The 12,672-nt window shown below is 42.8% G+C and overlaps 1 protein-coding gene across 5 annotated transcripts in view; it reads right to left on the bottom strand.

Moving 5' to 3' along the window:
• Positions 1–12,672, bottom strand: part of Tln2 (talin 2) — a 394,566-nt gene that overhangs the window by 52,360 nt on the left and 329,534 nt on the right. For 4 of the 5 annotated variants that reach the window (XM_076850883.2, XM_076850885.2, XM_076850884.2 and 1 more), the window contains 3 exons: positions 8,208–8,354; positions 3,351–3,452; positions 838–957 (listed from right to left, as the gene is read on the bottom strand). In XM_076850883.2, coding sequence (XP_076706998.2) covers positions 838–957; positions 3,351–3,452; positions 8,208–8,354 — 369 coding nt within the window. The remainder of the gene's footprint in view (positions 1–837; positions 958–3,350; positions 3,453–8,207; positions 8,355–12,672) is intronic. The other variant, XM_076850886.2, reaches the window with a different exon arrangement.

Raw genomic sequence — 12,672 nt, 5'->3', positions numbered from 1 at the left:
ATTCCAGATTGAGCTTTCTTTCTCTAAACAGCCACAGAGTTCCCTGGGCCCTTCTGGGTGTTCACACTGACATTCCCTGGAGCCCCAGTGAGGACCTCTGGAGACCACCCAAGGGGTGATCTTCCCAGTAGACCACTTCATTTCTTAGAACTACCAGAGATTGCAACTCTTAGAAAGTGGCTTTAGGGGCCTAATGTTGTCATTTGAAGGCCTTTCTGGGTGCAGCTTGCTGATGTTAAGTCTATGATGGCCTCCACAGAAAGCTAGTTAAGGGAGGCATGTGGGTACTAAAGAGGCCACCGGAGGTATGATGGCAGGATCTGGGTCAATTCTTAGACCCTAAGGACACTAAGATTATTAAGGTAAGGCTTGTGACACAAAAGCAGGCATTTCTCAATTGAGGGGCAGCAAAATCCCATGCTTCTAACACTTCTGGGAGCCTTTGTAAAATACTTGGGGGGATGCATAGAATGGGAACCGGAAATGATAAGATGGCACCCCTAGGCTCAAGCATGGTAAGATGATGGGCTGATGGGGAAGAGGCCTGGAAGAACATTGTAGGCAGAGTTATTTTTTTCCTGAAAGCCTACTCCCCAAATGGTCCCAGCTCTTGGCCAGCCAGGCTCCAAAAGAGCATGAGCCTGGAACACAACCTTGGGCTTCCAGGTATGAATGAGTGTGTGTGGTGGGGAGAAGTTGGCTGCACATAGTGGAAACAGAATCTGGTTCTGGCTACTGGGCTCAGGTCTTTTGGAGTGGAGCCAGGCTATAGAGAATCCCTTGGGGGTGGGCACCACTGTGTTTGCTTCTTAAAATAGGGGCCTTAAGGTGGCAGACCTCCTCTGGTTCGGCCGTGGCTGCTGCCATCTGGCCCTGGAGAGCCAGGTGCCCATAGTCACTGGTCATTTGTGAAGCCAATCCTCCCAACTCCTCCGGGTTAGTAACCGACTTAGTCATCTGGAAAAAGAAAACAAGCAAGACACAAATACACACAGAGAAAAGCATGAAAACCATGTGTTAATACCATTGGAAGCCAAAGGATTTCATTCACTTTTAAGCTCCCGATGGGGTGAAGGCTAGTACTGGCATTCATGGCTGAATGCTGGAAAGGGCAGCTCAAGCACAGCCCATGCCACATTGCACACAAAAGGCCAGAACCCATGCAGACCCTGCAGGGCCCCTCTTAGGCCAGCAGATTCTGGTTGGGCCAGATGGGCACATGCTTAGTGTGGAGGCCGTGCATCGTGGAGCTGGGCCCTGAGGGACCACTCTCTGGGAGGTGCCCTGTGGGGCCAAAGAGGAATTCCCCCACGAAACCACCAGGAGGCACAACCCATGTGCACTGCACACTCCTGGCCTGGGTGTCTACGGACAGCTGGTTTGGACTCTGGGTCTTAGAAGCAGGATCCACCCAGGTAAGAAAGGGCATGAGGACAGGGCTGTTAAAGTTATGAATGAGAAGTGGTAGAGAAGCCAATGTTTTGGAGGAAGAAACTCAGAGAATAGCTTTGAAATAAATTTGTGCCAAAGCATGACAAGGGTTCAGCCACAATGTTCTTATTGGCAAGACATATTTTTCTGCTTCATAGAATAGCATGTCTTAGCTAAGCTCACCTAACATGCTAGTTCTAGCTTTCCTTCTTCCTCTGCACAAAAAAATGCCAATTCTCACAAGAACAGCTTTAATGTATTACTCAGAAGTGTCCTTGTCCCTCTTTGAGGGGCTTCCCTCCTGCCTCATCCCCTTCCTTGCTCTGGATAACTCTCTCTTTATAACCTTTGAAGGCCTTGATGTGAAAGGGTTTTTAAAGTCTTTTTGAACAACTTCATATCCATTGAAGTAGGATAGGAATGTCTGTCTCTTCTAAGGTTTTTTTTTTTTTTTTTTTTTTTTAATAAGGAAATGTCACAAGCTTCAGGCCCAAGTATGGGTTCCAAGGAGCACATGTTGAACCTCAAGAGGGCGAGATGGCACCATGAACTGCTCCATCTGTGCCCAGCCACACAGAGATTCTGAGGGTGAGTCCTCAAGGTGAACTGGGCCTCTCCAATCAAGTCACAGGCCAGCTGTCTCAGGAGTGGCCATGCAGCTGGAAGCTGGGCTCCTTAGGGTCAAGGACAACAAGGTCAACACAGGTTAGCGCAGAGCCTGGTCCAGGAGACATTCCAGAAATGCTAAAGGGCCACTCAAAAATGTCTTCTCCTGCCACTGCACTGCATGGCAAAGCTGCAGAGCGGGACTTTTGTCCTCTGTGCTCCCTTTAGAGGACGGGCTTGCGCTCAGCTCCAGCTGGTCAGACACATGGAGATGAGTGTTATGTCTCCCTCCTGCCCCAGCCCCAATTCTTTTCAATAACAGTAGACCTGGCACAGTCAGTTTCCATGAATGAGCGGAGCAGCCAGAGAAGGCTTTGTGGTCCAAGCTCAACCTCTAGTGGACACACGATTACATGACAGAACCAGAGAAGCGCGTGGGCCACTGTGATGGGACAGTAACCACATGGTGGATCATTCTGGTCCCTCTATCAAGGAAGGCCCCTGGATTTCTCAATTCAGGCTTTTGTGGCAAAAGCATCTGAGGCATCTCCAAAGAGTCTACCCTTTAGCCTCTGAGTCTTTTAAAGTCAAGAGGCACTTTCCCCACATGCTCCTATTCATTCTCTAAAGACCCCATTTGTCATTTTTTTATGTAACTTATTAACATGTCAAGATAGCATTCACTGTTTCTTGAATGGCATTTATATCTACGGATCCACTAATAGAGTTCTTGTGTTGCATTTTAGCAAAAAACAACAAAAAATTATCTCCAATAGTTACTTGCCTTCTGTTGTCAGGATTTTTTTTTTTTTTTTTTTTTTTTTAATAATAACCACGCTGTTCCATCTTGCCTAAAAAGATAGGCAATACTATATTGTCTAAGTGTTAAAATTTGACTCTGTAAGACAGTCTCATCTCTGTTCTATTTTATCCAAAAATATCTTTTCTCATACTGTGATTTAAATATATCAAAATATCTCAAGGCCTCTCAGAGGTGAATAGGACTTTTTTTCTTCTTGAATCCAATTTCCTTCTCATTTCCTTTATTCTCTCATATTTTCTCCTTCCTTTGTTCCCTGTCCTCATGCCCAAATATCAGTCATCTTAATTCCTTTATTGTGGCTTTTTCATGAGGTGGGCTTCTCAGCAGGTTGGGTTTCTAGACCACAAGTGACCAGAGAGACCACAAAGAGAGGGTGGGTGCTAGAACCCAGGAGGAACTAGGAGCATGTCTCTCTCCCACACAGATCCTGAGTTTAAAGACTCAGGGGTGGTGGCAGACAGGGGCAACCAGCAGTGGGAAGCGCTCTTACCATTTCCTGAGCTGTAACAGCAATGGCTTTGGAGTATTTAACCACAGTTGTCTGGTAGTCGACGAATGTTCCCTTTGGTTCTGGAGGGGTGCCTTCATCCAGCTATAGAGAAGAGGAAAAGAACGCAGAAGTCATAAGAAACCCATTGAAGTGTGGATTGCATTTATTAGAATTAGAAACTTAGAGAAGTGGAGAGGTCCTTAGAATCTTTGGCTCTGTTGGAGATGAATTCCCCAACTTGTGCAGTAAGGACTGCAGTAGGGCTGCACATAAGGCATTCAGGGGACACAGGTAAGAGTCCCCCAGATGAGTCTCAGAATGGGATGCATTATGGAGAAGTGATGTTTCAGCTAAAGTCTGACCAGTTAAGGAGCAGTCCACAAATGTAAAAGCCTAGGGAAGGTAATCCAAGAAATGGCATAGCACTGTAGCACACAGAGGCGTGGTAGAACTGATGTTCAGGGAAGTGCAAAGAGGAGAAAGATGAGGTGGGAGAGGAGGCAGAAGAGAGATCACTAAGGGCTTCCCTAGGATGCTGGAGTCCACATACACTGATGCCCTGGAGTTATTTATGATCTAAGTTGGAAATAGAAGGAACTGGAAGTTCTAGGAATACTCTGCTATTCATCTGACTCTAAGTGTGATACAAATTGAGAGAAGGGTAAGATCACTGTGTGGTGAAGAGTAGGAGCAGGTAGGACTGTGGCTGTGTCCTTCAAAGGGCTGAGGACTTATTGCTCAGAAACTTGTATCTGAGACCTGATTCAAGAGCTTATAAATGGTCCTCAAGCTGGTTAAGATCTCCAGGTCTCAGAGGATCTTCGTTGGTAACTTCCAAGTAGGACACAGTTGTAGAAAACATTGAAACTATATGTGGCCAAGAGCTGCATAAAAGAGGAGGAGATGATGACCACGAGAATTAAGATGATAATGTTGATAATGTCAGTGAGACTATAATGAAGAAAAAGGCAACCCATCTTCACCACCGTCATCAGCATTATTGTCACCATTGGTTGCTGAATGATATTCCAGATGAAGAGACAAGGCAAAAGATGCCAATATAGGATGTGTGAGCATAGCGGGCTTGGCATCACCTGTACATAAGCAGGTTTTGAGAGTGTTGGGAATGAGGCTATTGTCTGGAGAAACTTGAAATCAAGAGGAAGATGGTGGGAACTGGGCAGGCGATGACATATTTGAGAAGATCTCCCTGGCACCTCTTTGGCAGATAGTTTGGACTCAGGGAAGAGATTGGGAGCCAAGAGGTCAATTAGGAGAATGTTAGATGGTATCCTCAATAAGAGCCACCTGTCAAACAGTCACAAGCTACATCGTGAGTGAAAGGAATATGTCCCTGGAGTCTGTGTGTGATGCAGCTGCACAGCCTGGGAGTCATTTTCACCAAACAACACAACACAAATCTAGATTATTATTTTTAGGGGATACCAGGTATTGAACCCAGGTGTGCTAATCCACTGAGTAACTTGCCTAGCCCTTTTAAATATATTTTTTTTAATTCAACAATTTTATGTAATTTTGTATTCTATAATTTTAGAACAGCATTTTTTTATTATTAAAACATTACAAAACATTACAAAACTCTCGACATATCATATTTCATACATTTGATTCAAGTGGGTTATGAACTCCCATTTTTACCCCGTATACATATTGCAGAAACACATCGGTTACACATCCACATTTTTACATACTGCCATACTAATATCTGTTGTATTCTGCTGCCTTTCCTATCCTCTACTACGCCCCTTCCCTTTTAAATATTTTATTTAGAGACAGGGTCTCACTGAGTTGCTGAGGCTGGCTTTGAACTGGCAATCCTCCTGCCTCAGCCTCCTGAGCTGCTGAGATTACAGGTGTGCACCACCATAAACAGCTAGGGAAAAAAAATTTAAGGTATCTTTATTAGGCAGAGAGATGATTCCAAGTGTCTTATCACAGCATGGGGACCCTGCTAGTCAAATGAGGATTGAGTTGACTCATCTGTTAAGTGTTAACCCACTGAGCATCTTCTAAGTGTCAGCAGGTATTAGGATCCTTCATTTGAGATGTGGCCCAACTATACCAAGCCAGGAACCTGTAGCCAGTGACTGCTGGCTACTTTGATGAACCTTTACCCAATCTGAAGGTAATGAGAAAGGTAAGAACAAAGTAGTGCTTCAGGATTTCTAATTTATTTAGTTGAAGACTTCCCCTTTATTCTGGGATTACAGACTTCACATTGCTTTTTTTTTTTCTTTTCTGATATTAATATGACCTTTCTTTTATGAAATAGTAGTGATGCTGGTAGCAAAATTTTTGTTTTGCTTCTGCAACTTTCTTAGCACCAAAGCTGTAAGGAAAACGAAGAAAAGGTACTGTATTGTGAAATTCCACAGAATCCCACAAACCTCACTGAATGAAGAAATCAAGGTTCAGAGGGCTGGAGTGATTTGTCCCAAGTCAAATAGAAAGCTTATTACTTCATGTTCACCTATCAGTTCTAGACTCTCTAGTGCTTAGACACATGGACAGGAAATCTTCAGAACTACTGTAGTAGAAGCTCTGAAGAATTGTAAGAATTGCATCCAAGTTCAAATAAACTTTGGGTACACTCATATTATTTTGCCTGTTACTGCCCTTGATAATTTAAGCAATGATTCAAAGAGCATATCACTGTTTTCACCAAATTAATGCACCTGGATACAAATACCAGCTTTCTAATATCCTGCTGCTTAGGGCCCAAGGGACTGAAACACCCCTTAAAGCTCTAGCAAAAGGCCGAGTAAAGGCAGGATGGGGAAGAGGTCTTGTGTGGTCTCTTGGATGTCAGGACAGATCAGGTAAGAGTTTAGGGGCAGTCCGGAAACCCCAGTGGCATATTGTTTAATTTTTAGGTACCAGGGATTGAACCCAGGGGTGCTTAAGCACTGAGCCACATCCCCAATCTTTTTTTATTTTTTATTTTGAGACAGGGTCTTGCTAAATTACTGAGGCTGGTTTTGAACCTGTGATCCTCCTGTTTCAGCCTCCCAAACCACCGGGATTACAGGCATGTGCCACTACACCCAGCCCCCAGTGATTTGTTTTCAAGAACTCTGAGGGGAGAAAACCCTTCGCTCGTGGCCTCTGTGGTCTGTATTGTAAGCAGTTTCCAGCTCTTCCAGCACAGTCATGTGTGCGCGGGGCTGAGGGAGCAGCTGTCACACCACTGACATCAGGTGTGCAAGAGCTGCTTTCTGTCTGCAGCCTGGGGCAGCGTGTAAGGTTCACAGCTGCCTCAGGAAGACTTCAGATCTGACTCTTACGTTCCAGGGATTGCTAGGACATTTCCCTGTCAATGCAATGATTCTGAAAATTCCCTTTTCTCAAGAAGAAAAAGATTATCATTTGATTTTCTAATTTGTACCAAGAAACCTTGGACTTAGACACATTATTTTATATTCTTGGTAGACACATGGCTTATTTTCAAAGCTCTAGTGTTCTGATGTCCTAAAAACCAAACACACACACTGAGACTTATCCAAAGGAGTTGAGAATTTTGCCATTTACTTGTTTGTGCCAAACTGTCCTTATTTGAAGCATGGGAAGCTCACAGATAAAAAATTAACCCATTAAGTCCCAAGTTTTCAATTCTGTGACTATTTCAATGAAATGGACCCAGGTGCAACAGAATAGGTTGAAAATCGCATTCTACAGTTTATTATGCAATCTGTTTATCATGAATACCATTAGTCATACAATTAATAGTATTAATGAATATTATCTCTAATCATTCACCTATTACTTTTCTCAAAAGGACAGGATTCTAAAACAAATGTTCATTTTGAAGTTACCATAAGTGGTATATTTGTTGCTCAATTTAAGTTTTTAGGTTTCATAAATGGGCCGATGGGACAAAATGGGTTAACAGATACTTTAACAAAGTGGAGCCCCAGGTCTCTAAAGGAAGACTTGGCTGTCCAGTCCAGACTTGTTACTCCAGCAGTGTGACAACGACTATATAATGTTTAGGGATAATTACTCTAATTACAGTTTGAGGGTATCCTTTCTTTATGGAGATATGAACAACCAATCTTCTCTAAATTAGCAATTAAAGACTGCTTATTATCCTGAAAAACCATATTAATGGTTTTCACATTCTGACGATGGACATGTCAAAACACAGAGGATGTCTATAATTCTTGGCTGTGCTATCACAGGACGGCAATTAGATGTTGATGAACAATTGTTCTTGGTGATGAATATCAAACTGACATGACGAGTGAAAGATTGGGGGAAAAGAGCAGAATATATGGAATTGAAACTGTCTCCAGTCATATTTCCTTACTGACCCATGTCAACTGACAGGTCACTAAATGAGAAAATGATGCTTATCTTCTTTGTCTGTTGTCTATGAGAGTTCATGAAGGGGTTTTACACATATTATTTCATTGGTTGATGCATGTGACTAGATACCAGAACCATGAGGAAATTTTAAAAAGTACTAACAGAGATTCCAAGACTCTACCCCATTCAAGATCCGAAACAAGCAAGTTAGGGGTGCAGCCCAAGAACCTGCATTCAGAAAATCTCCCTGCTATCCCACAGTAACCATTTTGAAGTTTGCTTTTCACAACGAACTTATGAAGGAGACAGAGGAGGTGAATAATTACTTCCATTTTGTAAATGAGGAAACCAGTGATATGTTGACCACCTCCCATCCTCCTAGATAAAACTGGAAGGAAGAGGGGAAAAGCTGGCTTACAAAAGTAATAAACTAGAGCTCTCGAGAGAAGGTGGCTTGCTTGGGGACAGTGGGGACAGACCGAGGCAATGATGACTAAGGAGGGGCCATTCCACCCAGAAGCCCATGCCCACCTTGCTCACAGCCTCTGCGATGGCGTCCACCATGCCTCCCACCAGCCCCACTTCACTGGCAGCTTCGTTCAGTGTCACCATGATGTCGTCCACGGCTTCCTTCATCAGCTGGGCGGCTTCCGTGATGGCGTCATGGGTATGCTGAGCCTGAGAAGGGAATTGTGAAATGTTTCCTTCCACAGTAGGAAATGGTGCTTAGTCTCTTAAGAACCACTTCACTTCTCTTATGAATAACCTTAAGAAGACAAAACTATCCTCATGGTGGAGCACAGCAATGCATCCTATATTCTCCTTTTCCTGGATTTTGGATGTTTGTTTGCAAACCAAATAAAAGTCAGAAAGACAAATAGGAAAAGCACTTTTTTTTTTTTTATATATCCAAGAGGAAGAATAAAACTGCAAGGTCAAATAGTGTCTAATGACATGACTAGTTTTATTTGTTACTATGTTCACAGTTGTAGAAAGAGAATGCCACAGGCTCCTAAATATATGAGTTGACATAGTTAATGAAAAAAGAAACTACTATAAAGGAAAAATGTATTCATAACATATGTACTTCTATTCAACATTGCCCAATACATTCTAATTCCCTTTCTACAAATAAGTTAGGAGATTATGTAAATGTAGGTACATACAAAAGGAATAAATATGTAGAAGGCCAAACAGTCTTTAGAACTATGTCACAATTTATATTGCCAGGAAATTGGAGAAATAAATGAGCAATATTCTCCAAGGGCAGACACTCTGTAGGCAAAGCCACACTGCCCTCGTGTTCCTCAGTATACTACACTGTGAGGATGTGTCCATGTCAAGTGCAGAGCAGGGGCTGGGTAAACAAATGAGCAGACAGAATATGGAACAGGGGCAGTGCTGGGCTTCCTGGAAGACATCTCAAATGGCAGCAGGATGCAGGAGAAAGTTTCTAAGTCTGGGGCAGGAAAACCTGGGATCTAGTTGTGGCTCCAATGCCAACTAGCTAAGTGAATAGACTTGCTTCCTCTTCAGTATAATAGGAAGAATTATAATATTGCTATGTAGCAAAATTCTGATGGACTCATAGCAGGCAGGGTAGTTAGGGGGATGTGCTCCTCTGAAATGTGATCTAACACCAGGTAGTTAGTGTGAGGACTGTGCTGCCACCCAGGTGCTGGGACTATCCAGGAAGGAGTGGGGGTCATCCTGGCCCACCCTGGGGAGATGACATTTACAAAAGGTCCCAAACATTGCATTTTTACTTTGGTGGGTGAAAAGGTAACAAAGCCAGTGGGACTTGATAGAAGATAACTGCTATGAATTAAAAAAAAATTTTTTTTTTTTAATAAAAAAGAAGAATTGTAAGGAGGCTAGTAAGTCATAGGAATTGGCCCTGTCTGAACTGAAAAGTCCTGGGACGTAAGAAGAGTTCCTAAAGGATGACATCTGATGAGATGTGACACATGCTGCTCTCAGATGGTTATCCTTGAGGCAACTGTGTCAGGAGGCGTAGATTCCTGTCTTCAAGATGTAATAGAGCAAACTGGCAATTTCAGTTGATAGTTAATTTCATGGCATAGAGAGGGTATAACGTGAAATGTGCTTGGTTTTGATGACAGAAACCTGAAAGGTGCTATCTCCTGTATGTCACGCTCCATAGAAAACATCTCATACAAATATATTCTTATTTACCAGGAGATCAAATAAAATCTGTGTTTTTCTTTAAGTCTCAGTTCAGATGAACTCATTACTGATGATGTAAAATATATCAGAAATTTTACATATTCATATGAAAAGTAAATATGTGCTTTAGGGGAGAGAGAAGCGCCGCTTGTCAAGGATTTTCCATCTCCTTTGGGCTCAGGAAGGTGTCAGGAGCAAATTTGGGGGGCAGCAGCAGTAAGTCATGAAGCTGTTATTTTGGGACTCCTTGCAAAATTTACAGAGCATTTGCCCCATACAAAGTGACAAAAATCCACAAAAATAATCCTTGGCTGTGGCTATCCTAGAAATGAATTATTTTCCCATCTGCTTGGGAAGACGGGCTGGTAGGTTTTCTAGAAGACCTGTTGCCCTTCACTCCTTATGTTTAAAAGTTTTACAGATTCTTAGAGGTCAACTCACAGTCCACCTCCTCTGTAAAGCTGTCTCCAGTTGTACCAGCCCCATTCAGTGCCTTTGTTCTGAACTCCAAAGGCAAGTCACAGCTTAGTTCAGAACCACACACTGTGTGCTGGCTGAGCACAGCAGCTTAGTATGCCCAAAGACACAGTAGGGTCTCAATTAAGGCATGTTTAAATGACCAGTGACTGTCCAGGAAGCAGAGTCAGTAGGCTAACAATGAGGTTGTTATTTTCGATTTTGGAGGGGTTCCTTGTTACTGCTCCTCACAGCACAATACAGATTCCATTCTTTCTTGGACTCATGCCTGAAGTCAACTTCCATGGGAGCCTTGTTTCTTTCTAACAGCATTTCCACTACAAAGCCCAGGACAGCAGGCAAAGACATCACAGGAGGATGGAAAGTGGGAGAAGGCTACAGGGAGCAGATCTCAATTATAGAAGGGAGAAAAACAACTAATAATTAGAACCATGCAACAGAGAAGAGGGCTATGTTTTTTGCTGGAGTGTTGCAAGCAGCTTCTATGGGGGCCCATGGAGGACACTGTGGAAGGGAGCAGATGGGGTGGGGACCCAGGAGGGAGCTCAATGGGGCAAGGAAGAAGCTACCAGCACATGCCTTCCTAATATGTGCAATTCATTAACCTCAAGCTCTGAGGCTGCCACTTCTTGTTTTTAAACACCTCTCAGACCAGACACATTATCTCATTCAGTCTCTACAGCTACCCTAGGGAGGGGTTCATAATTAGCCTTTGTTGTTCAGGCCAGGAAACAAAGAAAGGAAGTAACCTGCTAGAAAGAGGTGGAGCTGGGATTTGAATCCAGTTACATCTGATTCCAGAAGTGTGCTATTTTCCACCAAATCAGAACTACTACTGAAAACTATTTAAAAACATTTTAGTCCTATTTTTTTTCTGTCAACAAGAAAATTAACAGGTATGCAAATAAAACCCAGTAAGTATCCACCTAAATTGGTTGTCTGTGCCTCTGACCTCTTAGGAAAGGGTCTAAAAAGCAAATCCAGTGGCCCAGGTGTCTTTTGGGACAAGCCTTCAATTTGTAGACCAAATGCAGGTTGAGTACTGGTGAGGGGACAGAGTACACCTGCCTGGCCTTTACTCATCATGTCTTACTTCACCACACCCAGTGCTTCTGGTCCTTCAGTGAAAACTATTCTGGCCACCAATTCCAAGCAGAGAATGTCATTATGAAGCTTGTGATGCTGACTGTGTATGCTCCTGACCAAGAGGAGCTCAGAACTAGCTGTCCAAGCAGATATGCTAACATTTTAAAAATCCACCCAGAAGAGTCCTATTTTGATATTCTACTGGTCCTGAGACCCTCTTAGGTGGAGGGTGAAGAAATGTGGCAATAAGTAGCCTTGGATAAAAGACAACCAGAGCTGAGTCAGAAGGTTAGCTCTGACTCCTCTAGTTTGGGGAGGGTACAAAGAGGGCTGGCCCCACATCAGGCCACCTACTGCTAATCTATCACAGTCAGGGCTGTATTCTTTGTCCTTCTTGATCTACTCTACCAGTTTTGCAACTAGACTTGTTATTCCAAAAGACTCTGCACACTTTGAGGGCTGTGGCAGGCTCTTAGTACTTTCAGCATACCCAGAATTAGGCTCTTAGTAATGGTCAGATATTTGAATGAAATCCTGAATATAGAAAATGCAGGTTTAAGACATTATTCATGCTGTCACAGTGAGCTGTTTCTAAAATATGGATTGGTTGTGTCATTCTTCTGCTTAAAGACCATCACTGACTGCCCATTGCTTACAATAAAGGTCAAATACTTTGGCTTGGAAGATGAGATCTGTTACAGCATGTCACAGTCTATCCTCTTGTCCAGCTGTCTTTGTGATCTGCATTTTTCTAGACACATCAGACTGCTTACCACCTTCTGAAAATAATCACAATCTTTTTTTTTTTCTTTGTAACCCTACATATGGCTTTGCATATACTTTTCCCTCTTCCAAAGTTCAAAATAAAATGTGATACAAAGTCACCTGTGACACACTATTGTCATCTTTGGCCACTTAAAGCAGCTGGGTAACACAACAGGCTGAAGAAATGTTCCTTCTACAAACTGGCAAAGGGGATATCATATGAAATTGCTGTCTCTTAAGTGTGAGAAACAGAAATGACATTCACTGGAAAACAACTGAATTTTCCTTCCTGCAAGTTGGTGTCAACACTGAACAGGTCCCAGTAAGCATTTGCTTTTATTCCTGTCATCATCACAGAATTCATTTTTTTTCCTCAAGGATGCTTGTCTATACATTCTTTAAGGAAAAAATAACTTATACGTAAGACTTAATTATGTACACTTCTTAACCCCCCGCCCCAAATCCCTGGGAAAACTAATAA

The sequence above is a fragment of the Callospermophilus lateralis genome, chromosome 3 (assembly GCF_048772815.1).
Source record: "Callospermophilus lateralis isolate mCalLat2 chromosome 3, mCalLat2.hap1, whole genome shotgun sequence".
NCBI classification, from domain to species: domain Eukaryota; kingdom Metazoa; phylum Chordata; class Mammalia; order Rodentia; family Sciuridae; genus Callospermophilus; species Callospermophilus lateralis.
Note: the sequence above shows the minus strand (reverse complement) of the source record. Positions and strands in the feature narration are given on the sequence as shown.